The 24,359-nt window shown below is 35.6% G+C and overlaps 1 protein-coding gene across 2 annotated transcripts in view; it reads right to left on the reverse strand.

Moving 5' to 3' along the window:
* USP32 (ubiquitin specific peptidase 32) overlaps positions 1-24,359 on the reverse strand; it is a 123,007-nt gene that overhangs the window by 52,725 nt on the left and 45,923 nt on the right. For both annotated transcript variants that reach the window (XM_072417083.1, XM_072417093.1), the window contains exons 3-6: positions 14,626-14,731; positions 13,208-13,326; positions 10,139-10,298; positions 1,371-1,502 (exon numbers count right to left, since the gene is read on the reverse strand). In XM_072417083.1, coding sequence (XP_072273184.1) covers positions 1,371-1,502; positions 10,139-10,298; positions 13,208-13,326; positions 14,626-14,731 — 517 coding nt within the window. The remainder of the gene's footprint in view (positions 1-1,370; positions 1,503-10,138; positions 10,299-13,207; positions 13,327-14,625; positions 14,732-24,359) is intronic.

The following is a 24,359-nucleotide window of genomic DNA, read 5'->3' on the forward strand; positions in this document are numbered from 1 at the left end:
ATATATATATATATATATATATATATATATATATATATATATATATACACACATACATTCTCACACACACATTGTTGCACCTCAAGATTGTTTATAGATATTTATAGATATGTGGATAGATATAAATGTATATATAATGTATGTGTATAGGTGCAGGAATGTTGTGTGTAAAAATGAAACCTGTCTTTCTTTGTACTGGCCATCTGGATCACCCAGGGGATGTCTAATCAGTGGTTATCAAGGAACCTCAACCAAGGAACAATAAACAAAACAGATAATAAAACATGCCAGTATACAAGATCTAGTTCCCATAACAAACTGGTTACCAGTAGGACACTCAGGGGGTAATAAATCCATCAAGCCTGAGTTAGCAGAAGATGGATGAATACCTGGACAGGTGGGTTGGGGTGATGACCCAGCTAGACCTTTTGTTGACCCCTAAACTTTGATTCCAGCTCCATATTCACATATCAAATTAAGCTGATTAATCCCAATCTAGTGGGGTGTGTGTCAACTGATGGTCATCACACAGAACACATCCACTAACCATTCCAAGAGCCCCAAGGATACCCAATGGGAATTAACTATATAAAAATGGGAACTGAGAGAATTGAGATCTCCCTTGTCTTGCTTGCTGGCTCTCTAGCTTGCTTGTCTCCTGAGGGTCTCCTTAGGTAAGCCGGTATGGAGTCCTATGGAGTTAGCAGGTAGCTACAAGATATTCCTGATTGTAGTCTTATGGGTGTCTATAGTATTACTTTGTCATTTAGTATTTACTGTATTGTGTACCAAGCATTATTAGATTATTACAGGGGTTTACTACTAATAACCTTATTTCCATGTACTGTATATATTATTGATTGAAGTTCCTATCAAACAATTTTGCTGTGTACTTTATTTTTCACCTTCTTTTCTTAATTAAACTATTTGAGTGACTAGCTATCATTTCTGCTTGAACCTTCTTTTATTGAATATCTATATGCATTGATAGGGGATAGAACATCCATATTTATGCAGATAAATATTCCAAAATCAACTATACATATATATATATTATTTTTAAATAGGATTTTTATAGCGCCAACATATTACGGAGCGCTGTACATTAAATAGGAGTTGCAAATGACAGACTAATACAGACAGTAATACAGGAGGAGAGGACCCTGCCCCGAAGAGCTTACAATCACACACACACATATATATTTATATATATATATATATATATATATATATATATATATATATATATATACATACCAAAGGAAATGTATGGATATCACTGATGGGATAGATAGTTTTTTTTTCTATCAGACATGTGTTCAGCTCTAAATAACCTCTATCATTTGCATTCTTATTCTTGAACTTTATACCTTCACTCAAAGACTGGTGAATTGGAGGGGATATTAAGGGAACAAATGTTTCCAAATCAAATCTTCCAGTCCGTGACTGAGCCTTCAAAAGCCAATATCTTTTCTCTAGGTCAATAATATCAGATTCTTCCACTGTCAAAAAAAATGAAAATACAATACTGTCACACAAAAATTAAATACACAATTTTACCCAAACCAGCAATGCCTTAACATTAAGTAGCTGTCGCTTTTAGGACAAAACATATACAAATTCAAAAAACAAGCCTAACAGAAGCAAAATTAGGTCTAAAAGCAATTTAATACATTTAACATTTTGCTTACTATACACTGACATTATACATAATAAAGGTAACCGTAGGACATAACTGTTCACTCTTCTATACCTTATGTATGAATAGGGAACACCTAAAATAAACGGGTTAAAAAAAAAAGCAACATGACAACATACATTGCAAAATATTAATAATTTTAAAGAGTAAAAATAGAATAGACTTCATTATGTATATGATACTTAGGGGAACAAGGACAACGTTAATATTATGTGTTCATACACACTTGAACATATGAATGCCCTTTAACTAACTTTTCATCACTCATCTGCTCTATGTCTCTAAAACATAAAACACATAGGTAGAACATACTTTCAAACTGCCAGCAAAACACAACAAATCACATGCAATATAGGATTTATAATATTGAGTTCTGAGTTGCCTAAATGCATACTCTGCACCATGTAAATATAAACAAGGAAATCTGTGATTGGATTACTATACTGCAATGTTATTATTAGTTATATTGAAAATAGGTATATCTTGCTCTGTATGTTATGATGTAGATGGGCTATATACCTGACAATATACAAACAGTGAGTGGTATGTATCCCTAGGTTTAATCATGTCTTTTGTTATAATTTGTTTGTTTTACTTTAATGTTTTATAATTATTCCACTGAAAAATAACTGTTCTTGTTATGTTAAACAGAAGAGGTGAATCTGAAGAATATGGTGTATAGGTGACCTGAAAGTATACAGACTGAAGCAGTGCTTTTTTCTAGTCTAGCAGGGCTCCAGTCAAGTGCACTCTGCCTCATTAAAGACATAAAATCCATTGTCGCTGCTTCATGCCTTTAAGTCCACTTATGTACATCTGTGAATATCTGATGAATCACTGGATGGATGTGTAGGGACCAACTACATGTGCTTCAGACTGACATACAACAAAGCAGGTTACATAAGGTCAAAAAGTAATGAAACAGAAAGTTCAACTCATAAAACTCTATACAAGGTTGGGTTGTAAGATGCATTTTTATAGACAGCAGTGCAATGAAATTTGCTTAAGATTATATTATATATATATTCATGGTTCAAAGCTGTTACTGTTAAAGGTATATATATATATATATATATATATATATATATATACACACACACACACACACACCTTTAACAGTAACAGCTTTGAACCTTGAATATTAGAAATTCACTGCAAAGTAACCTTTACTACTAGCAAAGCTGATTACTTTACATATCTGTACAAATATAGTTACTGCAATAAAATTTAATTTTCTACACTGAGTTCTGTGTATGATTTAAAATGCTTTTATCAAAAGGCTAAAGTAGTGCCACTTGTAACAATAGTTGCAAATGGTAGAGTTATAAATTGCTATATTAGGTGTTCATTTACGCATGAAATTAAAGCGCGCACACTAAAGATTTCAGTCCTGCTAAAAGAAGATTACATTCTCTATTAACAAAATGCAGATCAAGACATGCATTGTCCTCTTCAATGATTTCCAATGTTAATTTGCCTGTAAAGTCATTGTGGTTTCTTGGTGCATCACACCATCAGTCCATGCTTTAATGTATAATGATATACATAGCTGGAAAATCCATACACATTGATAAAAAGTAATGCTAGGGCCATACCCTGATCGAAATGCTAAACTGCAAAATGTTTTGAAAACAAATGGTTTCAGCATTGTGTATTGCTCTAGGTGACTAAAGATGGATGTATTTACAAATACTTCTTGTACTGTGAAAACACATATACAAAGCGGAAACTTGGAACATAAAGAAAATTTTTCAGCCAGACTTTAATATCAATTTTTAAGGCTACATGTACCTTCATTATGGAAATATTCTTCTAATCAAACTTGCTGTTTTATATTACATGTCTGCCAAGTTTTTTTACTATTTTAGATTGGGATAAACTTGTGAAAGAAGTGTAAGAAGTCGATGTACAATTTTTTATTGCAATCCAGAGCTTTATTGGAGAGCCTTCCTTTCGTATTACAACATTTTACTGGACAAGAAGTGAAGGAAGTGTTACTGCAACACTAAGACAAATCGAAATAAAAAATGTCTGTGCCCTTGTAAATGATATTCATTCTCTTCCTGTGTGGTACAACTGCACTACAAGAAGTGAAGAATCTCCCTAATAGAGCCCTGACCGATATTATTTCAGAGCCCTTACAGAAAACCTGACAGATATTATTTCATTATATCTGTGGCTTGGCACACACTTTAACGCTTCTGCCTGCATCAATTGCAGACTCCAATTACCTGCTTAAAAATACAGGCTAACTCTATGGCATAACCACTTAAGTCATATTACCTTACCCGGACCGATATACAATTCAGGTAAAGAAAGGTCACAAGCCAAATAATAGTATGAGTATGAAAAATTAAATGGATGGTTTTAACATGCTGCTTAACTGTTGTCTGACAACATTGGTGCTGTCATCATCTAAAATGTTCCAAAATTCCCAACACCGAGTAGAGGTAGAAGTTAGAACTTTATAAAATGTATAAACAGCTCTGGCCAGTGAGAACATGCTGTACAAATTGAGCCTATTACCTACATTTGCAAATTTGATGAAGGTATGGGGTCAGAAACCTTTTATCAAAATACTTGGTCTGCAGTGCCTAAATTTTCCCTCTGCAAAAAAATATTTCACCTAATTTAGTAAATCAGATGAAGTTCTGTTGATTTCACCCATCCACTCTTGTATTGGTTGATTGCTTTATGTAATTTCATTTGGCATGAAGGTATTTTGAAAAGTGAATTTTGCCACATTGACTATGCCAAGCAAATTACCCCTTGAAAAATGATATTTCACTTTGTAAAATCTCTACACCTGCCTACATTTCTGACAATACTGGCCAATTGTATTTATTATGTTTTTCGAAAAACAAACTCTCACACCAATCTTATTTACATGGTTAAAACAGAAATAAATACAGACTGTTCCAAAAATAGAAAAAAAAGGACTACATTGGAATATAAATATATCTCTTTTGTATCAGTTTGAGGTTGTGAAATTGTTTTATAATGGTGATATTGAATAAAAATAATATCCAAGTACAAACCATATACCATAACCATACAATAACCACTTTTAATCTGTAAAGTAGTATAATAACTACAAAATCACATAGGAAGTAATCACAGAAACAGATGTAACATGTCTGTGCATGCTCAACATTCCCATTACAAACCTGAAAATTCCTGTAATGGAAAATGTTGGTTAAAGTATACCCTGGCAGAGACACATAAGGTCATAATATTTAGTGCAGCATTTAACCATCTCAGAGCTTTAAATAAAGATGCACTGCACCAAGGACACTAGAATTAGAGGACTGTGTACACGCTAAGATGTACGCCAAAATACATACTGTACAAAACTATGAAAATACAAGTTCACCAGAAAGAGAACTGCAGATAATATAAAAACATTATTTTAATGACTCTTAACATTTCCTAGAGAGTTTAAATAATTGTTTGCATACTTGAATAAAACATAACAGGTATACACAAAGCTCAAAATGTAAAACATTATAATAAACTGACAATTAATGCAAAATGCACTCATACCTGCAATACATGAATTACTGTTTACTACACAACTTAAAAAAAAATACTTTGAAGTTCATGTACGGAACACAGTGAGCAATCTATTATGTTACAGCTTTGATTTTCACCCAGTGTTACGCACTTCAATAAGAGGGTTTTCAATTTATGGCTTTTGGAGGCATACAGTGCAATGCATAGTGATGGTTCACCTACCTATGGGGGAGATTCTTGCGGGCCTACAACAGTAGAGTAACACCATGCTCTGCACATTTTAATAGGACATATTGAGCACGCCATAAGACAATGTCGACAGATAAAGTATTTTGATGGTATATTCTATTGTATTTCTGCCCAGCAGTACGGCACCTTCTCCAGTCTGTCGTTACACTTACACTTCCAAACCCACGAGAGGCATGTAAGCTCTAAGAATATTAAGAATCTGCTTAGCATGACGTAGAATGACAGAGAAGATAAGAAGATAATATGGGGGATAGACTCACACTAAGCCATGCTAGAAGGTTTACTGATTAGCCCAGTGATTTGGAAAATACTGACACTCCCCCCATCATCTCTTTTCACAACTCATCTGTTAAACAATGAATTTACAAATGTGCTGAAGACTACAGGGGAACTAAAACATCTGAACAGTGACTAACTACAAAAAGTAAACGACATTGCAAAAACATTTGTAGGGGCACAAAAAATATTACTTATGTGCAGGAGGAGCAAGGTTCAGCAAACAATCTGTTACATCAGAGAAAAAGAAGCTCTGGCTTTTTACTATGGATTGATTGCAATGACCACTGCTTGCTGAACTAAGCCAAACAGTCCAATTTTTCCTTAAACTACACATTTTGCAAGCAAAAAAGGTTTTTTATTGCAGAAAGAACGGGCATACATATGGGAGTTAGATCATTCCCAGCAGTTTGGTATGCCGATATCATACAATGAACTGCACATGTACAGCTTAGCATATATAACAGCAAAGATTGCTGATAGGCAGGTATGATGTATTGCAGAAGGGACATACTGTAGTTAGCTCCTGTTATTTTTCTCCCTTTTGTAATAAACAACCTAACTGTTTGAATTTGTTTAAAATATAGTTTGAATTTAAGGTTTACATATCATAGTGTGCATAAATACATCTACCCTTTAATTAAAACAGGTCCACTTGCTGCGTGAAATCAAAATATCTGTTTCCCTGGGGCTGCAAGTCTTTTGATGCTTTAATTTGTTAGCCTATCTATACCTATCTTTCATTTGTTAGCCTATCAATACCTATGAGGTTCTACTCCAAGCTTTTCCTATAAGTTGTTAAGGCTCTTAAAATTTACCCAGGGAAATCATGAGCATCCACCAGTCTGAACATGGGTCCTTTTCACACTCACTTTATTTCTATCTAGAACAAACAGTTAGGTCCATAAATCTTTGGACAGAGACAACTTTTCCTGGTATGGTTCTGTACATTACCACTATTAATTTTAAATGAAACAACTCAGATGCATTTGAACTGCAGACTTTCAGCTTTAATTCAATGGGTTGAACAAAAAGATTGCATAAAAATGTGAGGAACTAAAGCCTTTTTTTTTTTTTTTTTTTTTTTTTACACAATCACTTAATCACTTCATTTCAGGGGCTCAAAAGTAATTGGACAATTGACTCAAAGGCTATTTCATGGGCTGGTGTGGGCAATTCCTTTATTATGTCATTATCAATTAAGCAGATAAAAGGCCTGGAGTTGATTTGAGTTGAGGGGGGTGCTTGTATGGGGAAGATTTTGCTGTGAACAGACAACATGCGGTCAAAGGAGCTCTCCATGCAGGTGAAACAAGCCATCCTTAAGCTGCAAAAACAGAAAAAAAACATCTGAGAAATTGCTACAATATTAGGAGTGGCAAAATCTACAGTTTAGTACATCATGAGAAATAAACAAAGCACTGGTGAACTCGGCAACGCCAAAAGACCTGGACGTCCATGGAAGACAACAGTGGTGGATGATCGCAGAATCATTTCCATGGTGAAGAGAAACGCCTTCACAACAGCCAACCAAGTGAATACCACTCTCCAGGAAGTAGGCGTATCGATATCCAAGTCTACCATAAAGAGAAGACTGCATGAAAGTAAATACAGAGGGTGCACTGCAAGGCGCAAGCCACTCAAGAATAGAAAGGCTAGATTGGACTTTGCTAAAAAAAACATCTAAAAGAGCCAGCACAATTCTGGAAAAACATTCTTTGGACAGATAAAACCAGGATCAACCTTTTCCAGAATGATGGCAAGAAAAAAGTATGGAGAAGGCGTGGAACAGCTCATCATCCAAAGCATAGCACATCATCTGTAAAACATGGCGGAGGCAGTGTGATGGCTTGGGCATGCATGGCTGCCAATGGCACTGGGACACTAGTGTTTATCCATGATGTGACACAGGACAGAAGCAGCCGAATGAATTCTGAGGTGTTCAGAGACATACTGTCTGCTCAAATCCAGCTAAATGCAGTCACATTGATTGGGAGGCCTTTCATAACACAGATGGACAATGACCCAAAACATACAGACAAAGCAACCCAGGAGTTTATTAAAGCGAAGAAGTAGAATATTCTTGAATGGCCAAGTCAGTCACCTGATCTGAACCCAATTGAGCATGCATTTCACTTGTTGAAGACTAAACTTCGGACAGAAAGGCCCACAAACACACAGCAAGTGAAAGCCGCTGCAGTAAAGGCCTGGCAGAGCATTAAAAAGGAGGAAACCCAGCATCTGGTGATGTCCATGAGTTCAAGACTACAGGCTGTCATTGCCAGCAAAGGGGTTTCAACCAAGTATTAGAAATTAATATTTTATTATCAGCTTTTTAATTTGTCTAATTACTTTTGAGCCCCTGAAATGAAGTGATTCTGCATCTGAGTTGTTTTATTTAAAATTAATTGTAGTAATGTACAGAACCAAAATTAGAAAAAAGTTGTCTCTGTCCAAGTATTTATGGACCTAACTGTAGCTTAAATATAAGTAAGACACTGAACATAGTAAAACCAGTGGTAACGGAATCAATAAAACAGCAGTTTATAGTTGCCAAAAATTGTTTTAAACAGCTGTTGTGTGTATCTATTTTGAGAAGTGGGAAATTTAATACAAATCTCCCAATGGATACTGAAAAATCTATGCACTGTCTTCTTGTTTCTGTTTTTCTTTTAATGTCAATAGAACTTAGTGTTGGGATTTGCTAAATGATGGCTAGTTCCAAACATCTATATCAATATCAATCTTTACAGAAGAGCTTTCTGCTGTTTCACAGTATGAGTCCTTGTCGCATCTGCAGTTAAATCTCTTTTCTCGCAACCTTAAGAGTGACCTTATAATCGCTGAAGACAACTTGTATGGAGCAGGATGACACATCATTTTCTGTAGGCTACACACTCTAGGTTAGAAGTCCTTTTTTTGGTGATTATTTTCAATCTTAGGAAAAAGGATTTTTTTTAACATACTGTGGTTCTTTTGGGAATTAATGATGCTTGAAAATCTTTGTAACAGGCCCTACAAGTATATGGCGAGTATTTCTACAGACCACAATGAAAGCACATAAATATTCCAGAACAACACTGCAGATTGGAAATTCCCAAAATACCCCAAGAAAGTTAACCAATAACACATAGGGCTTTATTGTATCGACAGAGAAACAGACATTCACTATGGGAATCTTCCAGGTCCATGTGTTCAAATGGCAGCAATTGATTCTTTTTCCCAATGATGTCTGCTGCACTGACTCCCACTTCTCCACTCCAATCCCAATCAAAATCTAAAGCCAGTACCATTTATTACCTTATGGACAATACCTGCACCCTGCTAGGCATGCCAACCCATTCCTTTAAAAAAAGTGACTGCATTCAAACCTGGTATCTTGTGGCTAAAAGGGTGGACAGCAGTAAAGTTAAGTACTGAAGCCTGAGTTGCAAGGGGTTCATAGCCTTTTTTTAAATATATACCTGCAATGGGCATAGGAAGTAATGGGATTTTTTAAACAACACTTTTATTACAAAGATTCAGCCGACTAAATAAGTATTTCATGAAGATACAGTCACTAAAAAAACTACTTATCTTGTCAACTTGCTAGAACCTTCGATTACATCAGTTAATAATTAATGGCTTTTTGGATGCTATCCTGGTGTTTAAATATGATAATCTTTCAAAGTTAAAGGGAAAATAAAAGTTGTCAGGTGCTTTATGCTGTGGAAAGGATCCAGCACTGAAAAGAAAGCACTAACTAATGGCATTATAGCCACCAGGAAAAAAATGTTTAGTCTGGGCTTGCTGGAAAGCTTTATTGCTGAACCCTTTCCTGCCCAGCTGCAAACTTAGTATTTTCTGATTCTAAATGCCAAAGATTATAGTGAAGCCAAATATTGGGAAATGTGACTGCAGAAAAAGCATTCTTTATATTCTATTATTTACAATACAAAAAAATTGACATACATTTAGAAGCCAAATTATACCATAAGAATTGTAAAGCATGTTCAAGCCATTTAGTGTCCTACCCCTTAGGGGTGAAAAATCACAGCAAACAGTAGGGCACCAATAAGTAAGAAGTCCCGATAAGTCTGCAAATTCTTCAGCTGGGGATTTCCTTTTAATACAGCATAGATGGGAAATTGGAAAGGTTAAGTATTAAATGCATTTTTCGCAGGGGCATATTATTTGATGCAATCAGAACACAAATAGAGTACAATATTTATGACCACAATATCATGTATAAAAAGTGTCCGCTTTAAAAACCACAAACAGAAGAACAATTATCTAAACGGGTCAAAAATTAGTGGATAATCAGTAAATAATTATTGTAATCATAGGCAAACAATACATAAATGGAAATATAAGACGTTACAGTAAAAAAAACAAACAAGAGCATATCCACAAATAACTTACAGTGTGTGACTCCAGCCAAAGTTTGATAGAAAGTTGGAGTGTCACTGTCATCGGTGAGTGTAACAAATATTCCCCCAGATAGCAACCACCGAGAAAATGTAAATGCATCTTTATTTTGTAGAAGCCAATTTCGAAATTTTTCATAGTTCACCTTTTCACCCTAAAACAGTTATTGAAAATAAATTCCAATTATAAAGTTACAAACATTGATTGCAAAGTTGCCTTAATGTAATACATGGAAAAACAGTAAAAATAGTTGTAAAGTATTTAAGGCATTACCTCATAAAGTACATTTTTTAGGATACTTTGGCAAAGATTCAGGGAAAAGTTCTCCTGCTACTAGTAGGTACTATTCCTTGGTTCCCACACTGCCCCGTTAGGCCGCTCTAATGCTTAGTAAAAAGTTATGTGTCTGATATGTAAGGGCCTTTGTCTGCCCCATCTAACTGGTTTAGTCATAGAGTTCAGCCAATGAGGCACCAAGGACTAAAATATAGAAGAAAGGGGTCATGTGATACCCTATTACTTAAAGCACCAAAAACTTCACAGAGCCGTAGTTGGTAAACAGGGAGGGGGGTGAAGGTAACTATTAGTATATTAAAAAAGAGAAAGCAAGCTTTTAAGTAAAACACATCTAAAATGAGCTCAGTGATTAGATTTAGTTTAAGACTAATCAATGTGCCTCCTCATACCTATACAATTTGTTTCTCTTTTTACATCTGACAAATCCCAACTTTCTATAATAACTACATAATAAAACACAGCTTCAAAGTGAGACACATGCACATTTATTTTATCTCTCAGGGACAGCAGTTTCAAGATATCGCCATCAGAATTCTCAATGGCATCTAAATGACAAAGCCATTAAAAGGCAGAAAATAATGTCATGAATTTTTAGCAAAGCATCCAAGAACATTAGCAATGTACAAACAGGTCTGCATCAGCATCAGCAACAAACCATTGGGAGACTTTCCTCCCTGAAACCATTGCACCATTCAGGACAACCTAAAGTCCAACTGAATTTTTGTTTCAAATTAGCTAAAGATATTCCAAGAGTATAAAAAAAAATGTTCAAAACTGAGTTGGCTTTGTTAAAAAAGGAGCAGCTGATGTAGATAAATATTTCCCCTGCCAAAATGTGACAGGGAAAATCCTTGCTTTCTGTGTCTAAGCAATGTTTTCTTTGATAGCAGCTCTGAAAAAACCTCTTTCTGAGTCAGAGCTACATAGTGCTATCATCAAAGTTCATGCCCCTGGTTAATGGGACAGCTCCAGCTTTGATCCAGTATGGTGTCTCTACAGAGAGACTGTTGCTTCCACATACAGAGCAAGAGTCCTCTGCAGCAAGCTGGCTGGCTTTTCTACACTCACTGTGGCTGCTTTAAAAAATAACTTTAAGGCTTAGTACACCTTTTCTTTTGATGCAACTTCATTATATTAACTGTTTTATATTACAAGTGCTATTGGTAGTATGCTTGGCTATTGTTCTGAATTGTATTTGAGTTATGTGCATATATAACCAAAAATATGATACATATGAAGCCAATTTCAACAGACCTAATTAGCAACACAAAACATCAATGTTGGTTAGCAATCATCTTTCTGATTTTATTTGCTGCCCCAGTGTGCATAGTAATTGCAGCCACCTTAGTAAACAGATATTTGATTGACTTTATAGGCTGCTAAATTATAAATACTGATCATGTTATTAAATAAGCAGATAATTTATTTAAAGTTTTTATGAACTGTAACTGTATTGCAGAGATTTTTTTAAAAACTCCTCTTGAAAGTTTTCTTATCCAACTGGAAATCAATTAGATGACATTTTTTCCAGCAATTTCAACAAAGAAATGAAAGGTCACATCTGATAGAGGGAAGTGATAATTACAAAGCCATGAGCTTCGGTTTGTAAATATCAACTTTTTTTTTTGAAGCATGAAAGACTGCAATTAGCTCATATTATTTTGACTTAAAACACTATGAAATTAAATCACAGTGTGAAACAGAAATTACATTGATCAACCAAAACATTAAATCCACCTGCCTAATGTGTTAGTCCTCATTGTGCTGTAAAGACAGCTGTGGCTTGCCAAAGCATACATTTAACAAGATCTTTGAAGATGTCTATGATATCTATGCATCAAAATGTTAGCAGCAGATCTCAAGTCACACTGCCAGCCCAGCTTTTGTTCATAGTGCATCCTCTCCGTTATATCATCTTCAGGCACCCGCTCATCCACATGATCTAAAACAAGGTTCTTTATCTTGAGACCAGGACTATTTCTTCAATTGCTCCATGGTCAGGTTCTGACTAATCCATTCCAAGTGTTTTTGATGGTGGAAAGGAGTTAGCATGGGAACTCTGAAAAATCTGTGGCTACACAGGAAGCAACAATGCACTGTATATCCTAACAGTTATTTCTTATTGTCCGCATTCATTTTTCACCAATTTGTGTAGCAGAAACTCTTTTGTGGGATCAGACCAGATGAGATTCCATTACCAAACAGGCATCAATAGGCTTTCAGTGCCAAGACCTTCTCGCCTGTTTATTGGTTGTATTTTTATAGATCAGGTAGGGTATAACTGATATTCACATCCCCTGTAAGTGATTTTAATGTTTTGGTTAAGCAGTGTACAAATATACAGTTACAGTGAAACCTTATTAGAGAGAAGCACAACAGAAGCTTGTCTACTTTCTAAGTACTAGGTTGTCTTCTTAAATCTGACCTACAAAAGAAAACCCCAAATATTTTTTGACAAGGACAAAGTACCAATAAGGGCGTCAGTGGAAGGAACATTTAGAGTAGTAGAGCACAAGGTATCCAACACCACAAGAAATTTCAAGATTCAGCCACAGGACTTGAAGACCGCAAAGTAACCAGACCAAGAGTATTATCTACCTTGAACACAAATTTTAATATTTAAATTTAACTCATAAAAAGGTTGAGGTATTAGTTTGAGTTAAAAAAGATTTTCCTCCTTCAAACTCATGACATAAGAAAAAAAAAAGTTAATTTCATGTGAAATTCTAGACTGTAGAGGAAAAGTTAAAGAAAATAAATACATACCTCAGCAAAACAGTTCTTAAGTGATAATGGGACTTCTCCATCCACAACACAGAGCATGCTTTCCATATCCTCCCGTACAACATAGCTACCTGACTCATTTGAGAAGAGGCTAAAAATATCTTTAAAAAAATAAATGAACAAAAAATAAGTTAAGGAAACACTGTTCAACAGCATGCATACGTTGATAAATAGAAGACTAGAAGTAAATTCCAGCTATTATCTTAAACCCCTGTGCTTTTAAACAAACTTGTAATATTAGATTTGAGCAGGTAACGCATATTTATGAAAATATATATATTATAATATAATGCTGCGCTAAAAGGACCAATATGCCAGAATAATACCAGACCTTACAGGTAGTTTTATTAATACTGCTAAAAAAAAGCCGGGCTGTCTGAAATTTGCATATTCTAGTTTGTTGGGGGGTTTTTTTGTTTATGATAAATGCCTGAAGGTGGCAGTGTTATCTGTTTAATACTCTTTAGTACTGTAATATAGTACATAAAAAGGTAGGTATGTTTGTGGGACTAGGCAGTTCAGTACATGTCACAAAATGGGCTCAAGTATAAAAAAAAAAAAAAATCTTTTTTTACACACATTAAACACACTCTTTTATTTAAAGTCATAAAAACAATGGATGGAAATTCCATAAACATACTCAGTACATAGCACCAAACAATTGTGTATATCATTGAGATGTTGTGATAGATTCTGATAATCCAACACGTTTCGCAAAATTACTCCACTTTATCAGGGATTATACGAGACCTCAATAGATAGAATGCACAAGGGTGTAAAACCACAGTATATAGTATCGAGTGTGACTAAGTCTGGCATGGGATGCAGTCATGGGGATCAGGAAGACCCCCTCCAGCAGCAAGGGAGGCGCTCAAACCGGAACCAATGGATCCACTATGAGAGTCTGTTCCTCAGCTGCAGCAGATGGGACTTACAGTGGGACCCTGTTAGTCCCATCTGCTGCATCTGAGGAACAGACTCTCATTTTGGGCCTTCATTTCACCCAATCTGCTGATTTTTACTCAGTACCCAATGAAATTACACCTGACACAGAAAAATAAAATGTATATTTAGTGGATCTATTGCTTCTGGTTTCAGCGTCTCTCTCTCTTGCTGCTGGAGGGGGTCCTCCTGTTCCCCATGACTGCATCCCATGCCAGGCTTAGTCACACTCGATACTATATACTGTGGTTTTACACCCTTGTGGATTCTATCTATTGAGGTCTTTTAAACTGGGTTTAAAAAAAAAAAAAAAAACTTTATGATTAAGGGCATTTATTTCAGTGCTAGATTGCAGTTTATGATAATCCACATGCACCATTCCTTATGGCCTTGGATAATAAATACAATGACACCTCTAAACAAATTTGATTCATACTTAGCATTTATTCCATACTTACATTTAGCCTTCTCTTCATCTCGACCTCTGGTGAGAAGAACAAGACCCACTATCAAGTTGTTAAAGTGCAAACCTTTTGCAGTTCCACCAAATGAGCAGTAGATGACCTAAGGGAATACAATTAGAGCAATAATCAACATAAACTAATGCAATAAGCATTATATTACCAAAAAGAACATACATTTATTACAGAAAAACACTATGAGGTTGATTGATTTATTTATACATGAGATTTGTACAACTTTCATCAAAGATTTGCACATTGCTGTAATAAGATTCAGTCAGAAAAAGCCCTGTGTGAGCTTTACATTTACTGCAGATAAACTAAGTTCCAAAAGAAAAAAAAGTAGAGGACATAAAATAAGTGATTTAGAAGAAGTGCAACATGTGCTATAAACCAAAAGATTTGTGCAGAACATGGAGAGAAGATCGAAATTAGCTTTCTTGTAAAGTACCTTTTCATGTAAAGTAGCTACAAACATTAATTTACATATACAGAATATATTTTTGCATTCGCAATGCAGACTACTGTTCAATGAAACCTATAATTAGAGGCTTGCATGGACATGCTCTTTTATCGCACCTGAAACCTACTTAAGAAACAAAAACCTGACTCAACCCACAGCTCAAAACTGCAACAGTATCCAATACCCACAGCCATGTTATGGGATAACGTCAAGATAAAATGCAGCTGTCACATTATATGCAACACAACAGAAAACAACAAGCTTCTGACTTGTTTTTAGCATGAGGCACCTTGAAGTTCAAGTGATATTCAGATTGGCTAACATTTAAAAAAAAAAAATGCAAGCTTCTCATAAATTCACAGGGGAGAAAATCAACAAATAAAAGGTCAAAAGGGTCTGAAGCTGGGACCTAGAACGTACAATCCTCCCTAGACACAAGAAGCTGATAAAACAGCAACAGGGTACCTGCATTTTAGTCCTTTTCTATAATTATTTGTGCCCAATGCATAGGAGTTATAATAATATCCCAAACAAATACAGTTAAAAAGAGAATTACTTTAATGAAAGGTTTTAAAAGCCAGTTTGAACAAACTAGTATGAACCAATTTAAAAAATAATCTTGTCACTGTAAAGAGAAATTTAATATCGGGCTATACAAAACATAAATACAAACCAAAACCATACCTAAAGTATAACTAAAGGAAGAACAGTCCAAACATAACAAATGCAGTTACTTTATAAAGTAAAATCCTAAAAACTTTCTAACTTCTTTCAGTCAAAACCTCCTTTATTTGTATCTCACATTCTTTCCCTTCCAAACAGTGCAATTCTCAGAGCTAGTGTTGCAGCAAGAGAGACAAAACAAATAAAATAAGGGGGGGGTAGGTGTAACTTAGTACTAAGCTATAGATTTGTAAAATCAGCAGTGACAAAACCGGTGATATCTTTCCAATCAACTTTAATGTGCAGTCCACATGAGGGACCAATACAAAAAAAAACTAAGTGCAGGTTAAGTTATAATCATGTGCTGCTGCATGTTTTTTTTTTTTTTGTGTGAAGCCATGGTTTTTAAAACATTCCAGCTACTTTCCTTTGCAAAACCTATTTATACAAGCATCTGCCTACAAAAGTGCTCCTAATATTTGAGGCATATCCACAATAATCTAAATTAACAGCTGGAACAGTGTAATAAAAACGTGTATACCCTTTCACAGTTGCTATCTGAAAGTTTTAAGAAAAAAAATCTAAGTATAAGAGACACAGGATTATTCAAAGGTATAAAGCAAATTAATATTCTGAATAGTTTTTTACATTAGCATAGTGCAATTGAATAATAACCAAATTAAAGCGTCTTCAAGGTATGGAAACCCAAATAAATGAAAGTTAATGTAAATATATGCAAAAAGCATATAATTAACGGATCACCTGCAGACATTATTTATTTAGGTATTGGCAACTGCATAGCAATAACAAAGTGCTTACAATGATTGATATACACATGGTGCGGAGGCCGGTTGATATTATTATTATTATTATTATTATTAAACAGGATTTATAAAAGAATTTATAACAAATTACGAAGTGCTGTACATAAAAGATTACATTTATCACTTTTGTGACAGTTTATCAAAAAATGAAACCTAATTTACAAAAATTAAAGGAAATAGTATTGTGCATAATAACTGAACTTACAACTAAAAAAGTGAATAAAGCTCAAAATCCTTACACTTCCATACACACAAATGCATTGGTAACACTGCACATTCTATTTTAAATCAAAACACGAAGAAAAATGTAACAAATCTGTGTTATTCCTTTAGGCTTGGTCTACACGGACATTTTTTTAAAACAAATGTAAACGTTCCTACCACGTTTATATGTGTTTTTATGCACTTTTACAAGCATTTTAAATCTTGCCTTAAAAACGCTAAATAAACTCCTATAAACGCATTATATGACGTTTTACCGGAATTTTAAATAAGCATTTATAAACGTTTTACTTTTAACCCTTTCAGGGAACGAATACAGGGATACATAAAACCTCTTACTCATTCTCTGAAAGGCTTACAATCATGAGTAAGACCAGACTTTATTGTTAAAGTACCTTATTAAATGTGTGTTTTGTGTAACTGTTAAACTTTTTTTTTTTTTTTTTTTTTTTTTTTTTTTACAGGTTATCCCACAAGGAAAGGATGATTCCTACAGCTACATTCATGAGTACAGCCGTGGCACTCCTGACAGTGTGGGATCCCTAGGCACTAGAGGACAAATGAGGACAAGTCTCCCCATTCATCTCTAGGGCTCCGTGATTAGCTGAGAAAAGGGAAACCCAGATGACAGCTCAAGCATCATCAGGATTTCCCTTTCTTCATCCAATCACAGAACAGAGCTCTGCTTTCTTGACTGCTCCTGCAGCAAAGCTGTGGCGTGCGCTCTGAGTCCAAGAACACATGCCACAGCTCCGCAGTTGCCATTCAGCACTAGAGGTGAATAGGAACAATTCTCCCCATTCAAGTCAAGTGCTAAATGGCTGATTAAAGGGAAACCCCTGTTTGCATTTAGTAAGTAAAGCTAAAATTCTAATTACTCCCTGGTCTGACCACTCTCCTGTATTTATTGAATGTAACTGACCAATGCCAAGATCCCCTGTGTTTCATTGGCGTCTTGATACGCTGCTGTCCAATCCCACGGGGGTGAAGGAAGTAGAACACAAGCTCCTTTCTTATTTCAAAATGAATAGCCCTTCTGTGAGTTCACCCATCACTCCCTGGGATGCCCACTAGGCGACCATGAGAGGCCAGGTGATTCAGATGGCTGCTCGCCAAGAAAAAGCGCGGTTATTGCGTATAGAGGAGCTCACTATCTTTAGACACAGATAGAGTGGATCAATTTTTTTTCAAGGGTTAAGCTCCCTACCCTTACTGCAAATATGATGAAATTAATGGAGGCTGAGATTTCCCCTGGAGAGGTGCTGTCTGCTATAAAAAAACCAATAAAACTCCAGGACCTGATGGATTCTCGGCCCTATATTATAAAAAGTTTCCTGATATCCTGGCTCCCAGATTAGCTGATATGTTTAACTCTTTAAGAGAACATCCTCAACATCCAATGTCCTCTTCATTGGCTCACATTGTTATGATTCCCAAACCAGGCAAAGATTCTTTGGATCCTCAAAATTATAGGCCCATATCCCTGCTGAATATTGATATTGCTTATTAAAATTTTAGCCACTAGATTGCTAGGTTCCTTGTTGGCACTTGATAGCCAAAAAGTATTTCTTCTAATGTACATGGGAGGGGATAGTGATTGGTGACCAGGAATATAAGCTCCGTTTGTTCGCAGTCGACATACTTTTGTCCATTTCCCAACCGCTAATATCATTCCTGAATTTATTGTCCCTTTTAAAGGAGTTTGCTCAGTTGTCGGGATTGGTAGTGAATGAAAGGAAATCTCTGGTGCTGGATTTCCATTTGCCACCATGAATGAGTACATCACTTCAGGAGAAGTTTCAGTTCTCCTGGGTGAAAGACTCGTTAGAGTACCTGGGGACCAAGATCTCACGCACTTATGAGGCTCTTTTTTCTGCTATCTATCCCCCTATTTTACTCATCTTAGGAAGCTAGTAGCAGGATGGTATTACCATCCTATCTCCTGGCTTGGAAAGATTAATTCAGTAAAAATGATTGTGCTTCCTAAAATACTTTATTACTTTAGGACGCTACCAGTTCCTGTACCGATTGCTATGTTAAAACAGAAACAAATCAAGAGTTCAGAGGCAGATTATGTATGCTCATAAGCGAGCAAGAGGTCTTGGGGTCCCCCTTGAAACTTTATTAAATATTATCAGGCTGCTCACATTAACCCTATTACTTCCCTCTATGCAGGAGCACCTGCCCCATTATGGGTTCGACTGGAAGCTTACCTGTCCCGACCGATGGATATCAGGGCTCTTGCATGGCTTTCATCCAAACTTTGTCCCAAGAACATTAGTGTACATTTGCAACAGGTGTTGAAGGTGTGGGATGGGGTTCAATTTTCAGGCAGTCTTGCATCGCAATACTTACCTTACTGCTTCCTATCCAGCAGAACCCATTATTCCCACCTGGCATGGAATCACCTCAAGCATTTGATTCGTGGCTAAAACATGGTTATGATACTGTCCATTCCCTCCTGGGCAGATCTGCTGTTCTTGATTGGGAGGATATTAGAACAGCACATCAAGCCCCAGGCAGAGAGTTCTTTTGCAATATGCAAATCAGGCATTGGGTTAATTCATTAATTCAGAAAAATAACTTTATGGTTAAATTGACTGTTTTTGAGCATGTATGTCCTGGAACTCCTTTAGCCCCGAAACTTATTTCCATATTATACTCCCAATTGACGGAACCCACTAAGGCTTTGGCACACTCCTATGTCTCTTTGGAGTAGAGATCTGAAAAATATTAAGACGGATGAGGAATGGTTCGCTAATTAAGCAAACATGGCCAAATGCTCCACTAATATATCCACGTGGGAAGCTGCATTCAAGGTCATGCCACGCCGGTACATGGTTCCTTCCAGGCTAAAGCACTTGCCCCAGGGGGGATCAGGACTGTTTTAGGAGTTGTCAGGAGGAAGATACTGAATTACATGTGTGGTGGACTTGGCCCTCAGTCATATGGTTCTGGGGGAGGAACCTTAAGTTACTGGGAACTTTATTGCGTAAACCTGTGTCTAGGGACTCCTGGGTGGCCCTGCTACAATTCAAGCCCCCCAATCTTACTAAGGTTGAGTATTTACTGGGATCACATATTTTGTTAACTGCCAAGCAAACCATTACAAGCAATTGGAAAAAGCAACTAATTCCGTATCGCAAAATGTTGTTGCGTATGGACAATACTTTCCTCAACGAAAGATTATCAAGTACCCTGAATTACACCCAGGAGAAATTTTCTAAACTATGGGAACCCTGGAGGGCATTTCACTAACCAATGTAGAGTCCAAATTTTTGCTATCACTGGGTATTAATATAATTCCGGACCCCTTTCTTATTTTTTGTTTGTTGTTTTTGTTAGTCCTCATTAGTCTACTACTACTCCTTCACTGTTCAATCACAGGCTGGGGTGGGAGGTGACCTAGCTAAGTAACCTAACTGTAGCAGAGAAAAGACAGGTCACAGTGCTATCCTTGTAAAAGCCTGTGACAACATATTTGATTTCGGCATCAGTTTAAGATAATTGTGAGATCATTAAAGCATGTCAGATGTATCTGTCTGTGAACTTTTAAGTTCTTTACATTTCCATAGATGTATGGGACTACAAAATCCACTGGAAACCCTAAATTACAATAATACACAAAGTGACATACCGTTTTTTTGCAAGCAAGACAACTCCTAAATATTTAAATATTAAATGCATTTTTATGGTATTACAAATGTACTTTTCATTGTAATAATCAGATTATTTAAAATTATTCTTTAAAAATATTCCATTTTCTTTAAAAAAAAAATCAAATGTCGCTTTCTGGCAATATATAGAAGTCTGGAGCTGTTCTGTACACTGTTAATATACAAATACCCTTCAGAAATCAAAATACTTGTTATAGTGATTGGTTTCCAGCTTTTCCTACTGTGTACCCAAACATACAAATTATTGTTTAAGTGCCTCATTTTGGGATAGGAGTTCCATTGTTAGCAGGATACTTTCTAAGGCTAATTCTTGCTTTCCTAATAGAATACCAAACAAATTACTATTTATACGTTTATTGGTTATGATGTCATTTCTTTCATACCTTATGTCATATCCTTAATGTACATTGCACAACTTATTTTTATACCATAGTAAACTGGTATGGTCTGATCTTTCTTTCTTTGTGTTTTATAACTTATTCTCTTTAAAATCTTCAATGATAAATTTACATTCAAAAATAAAGAAAGGGCCTTCAATCCCAAAGTCATTCTAAAAACTATGCTGTGAAACATCAGCTTCTAAAATCCTGGCAAGATATGTCATTTACCTCAAGTGTGTCTGCATTTCTCAACCAAACTGAAGTTACACATGCGACAAAAACTGGGATAGAGAATTTGACAGCTTAAAGGAAAAATATTCCTCCTGACTGATGTGTTCTCTATTTATTTTTGTTATAGGCATTCACTAGAGAAGCCAATTGTTCTGATGGCAACAAACTATGAAAGCACACTTAAGGTAGACCCAGGCTTACAGACAGTTAATTGCAGTTAAGAAAAGTTAATCCTAGTCATTTGGAAATTACCTCTAATATTTGTCACTAAGAAAGAACAAAAAAACAGCATGGTATGTGGGGGTGCTGACACAATGGGTATGATTTAATAAAGCTTTCCAAGGCTGGAGAGGATACACATTCCTCAGTAAAGCTGGGTTATCCAGCAAACCTGGAATGGATTGCTGAAATTTGCTAATTGTTATCAAATGTTTACAATGTTTACATGGACCAGATCCATTCCAGGTTTGCTGGATCACCCAGGTTCACTGATGAAAGTGCATCTTCTCCAGCCTGGGAGAGCTTTAATAAATCAGGCCCAGTGACAGAATGCACGTAATGGGAGGTTTGAGTGGAAAGTTGTTGCCATTCAGATCATCCTAAAATATTAGGAAGAATTGTTTTTTTGAGATGTATCCCTCCAATAAAAAAGCAATTACATAAAGACTTGGGAAAACGTAGAATATTTTTTCACAGTAACTTGTTTTACACAACCTGAAATTGCTTCAAAAAAGGATTTTAGATTAATCTGTGTTTCTTGTCATCTTTATCATATTGGCATATATATTGTAAAGCAGTTAAGAGACATTCTATAGTTTCATGGATCTGGTGTCATTTAAAACAATACAGTCGACAAGTTTTTAGCAAAATAGTTTTCTTGGCTTGCCTGTAGGCAGTGTTATTATGCCAAAGCATGTACAAACCAATGGCATGGTAGATAGGCAGTACCACCAAACAGAAATATTATTCATTACCCAACAACATTTTCTACAAATTGCTTATTTTAGACATTTTATTGAAACTCCATAAAATAACTCAATATGTGTGCATTAAAATCAACAGTGTTTAGTCTAAGCACACAACCAAAGCTTGAATCCCCATGGCTAAACTTAAGGTATTGGGAGATTTAATGTGGCAGTGCAGATAAATATATATTTATTTAGTATTTCCTAACACAAATAATTTATAAAACAAGTGACTTCAGAGGTTGAATCATCTATGTTTCTAAAACAAGTTTGCTGCCTTAAATAGCCACTATGTGGTAAAACAAGTCTCAATAATTATATGAATAATATAGGAACAGCACCAGACAAATCACAATAGAAGCTTTCCTCATTCATTTTGTAAAAGGTCAAAAAGAAAGTCATAGATTTGGGAACTCTCTAAATTTAGTCTTGGAATGTGTCAGCTATGAAACGGAGCAAAAAAATAAAAATGAATAAAAAAGGTATTAGCTGGAGCAAACATGCCAGTTTACTACAAGGCATAGCCTGACATTCAATCAGAAAATCTTCCTAGCTACAAACACATATGGTTCCAAATTGAACCACAAATTAAATGCTGGGTTTACATTTAAAAAATTAAGAGAATAAAATTACAAGGTTATTTGTATAAAGCTATTCAAAATTATATGACTACCTATGAACGAACTAATATGGAAAATAAAGTCTGAACTAGAGAACGAGAACAGAAAAACTCCATAATTTATGTTTAACAGTAATTGAGGACAAATTGGGTCGACATCTACACTGCAGTTATGATAAAGTAGCTGCAGACCTAATCTGAACTAAAATATGATTTAAATGCTATATTACCAAAGTATTTGTTCTCTGCCTGAAGCAAAGAATGAATATGCCGTTAATAGAATTTATTCTTTGACAATTTCTAGCAATATATTTCTCAAATTGCAAAAGTGGTTTTTGTTTTTTTTTTAATATTCCAGCATTTATATTAGCAAGAAAAATGATACTGAAAGCAAAAAAAAAAACATTAAGTGTGGTAGTCTATATAGCTGGAATACATTTTAACCACCTGAGCCTTACACTGATTTCTAGATTTCTGTTCCAAAAGCGTCACAGGTTTTCATGAAACTTTTTTTTTTAAATTGTAGACCTGTAACTTACAGAAATATGTCCGAATAGGGTTTTAGTAGATATCATGAATATAAAAAATGTTTGAAACACACACGGGGTTAACCAAAAGAGCAAAAATATTTAGTGCGAGAAATTACGGGCTTAGCGGTTAGGGGGTTAAAAGAAAAAATATGGTACATAATTCCACTAAAGAACTGTCAATGCACAATATAGCTTCATTATTACAAAAAGATGGAGGATTTCATATCAAAGAGAACATCTTAACTTTCTTGGATACAAGTTTATAATGAAATGCCGCTCCACTTTTTTCTTATGTAGGCATGAATAACTTTTTGGCAAGATAAATATTGTATTGTAGAGTCATGAGGTATCTGAGGCCAAAATGTGGAGGGTATTTAGCAGTGCTAAGTTCAGTTTTACCAGGGGGAAGAAATTAAAGGGCCTGGAAAAAGGCTGATAATAGTGGTGTGGCAAATTTGTGGCGTTTATTTGAGATCCAGGCCGGGAGCGTCTTTGGAGGAATAGGCGGCCCAGACACTCAACCCCTTTTCCAGACCAGAGATTGAGAATGGCTAGATAGCACCTCCCAATAAAAAGAAATTGTCAATTAAGACTGGTGGATGAAGTTGGAGCCTGAGGCCACATGTGGTATAGAAAACAGGCCTGAGGAGATATATTTTTTTTTACTTTGCAAACTTATGTCTTGCTGCCAATGTTCTTGTTGCCATACTTGTTCAGTCTAATTGTATGGTCATGAACTCTAATATTTGAACTGTAACATATTTAAATGTAGCTCTTGAGTTTTTAGCTGTGCACTGCACAATCCAACCTTGGAGTGAATCTATTGATGTCTACTCCTGGGAAGAATGGCAAAATTATTGAATATTTTTCCACTTCTGAATAATATTTCTTATAGTAGAATGCTGAACACTGTTTGGAGATGGCCTTATAACCCTTCCTAGATTCATTGGCGGCAACAAAGGATTCTGTACGCCTACCACTGATGCCTTTTCTCTCTACCATTATGTTAACACACACCTAAATGCTCCAGACCAGCAAACTGCTAAAACATCTGCTTTTATAGAAGTGGTTTCATCATCGCTTGCACCGTAGTCCTGGTTTCTAAAAGAAATGGCTTCTGCACATTAGACAGCTGGTGGCATTCATTATGTACAGAT

This window comes from Pyxicephalus adspersus, chromosome 1 (genome assembly GCF_032062135.1).
Source record: "Pyxicephalus adspersus chromosome 1, UCB_Pads_2.0, whole genome shotgun sequence".
Lineage (NCBI taxonomy): Eukaryota > Metazoa > Chordata > Amphibia > Anura > Pyxicephalidae > Pyxicephalus > Pyxicephalus adspersus.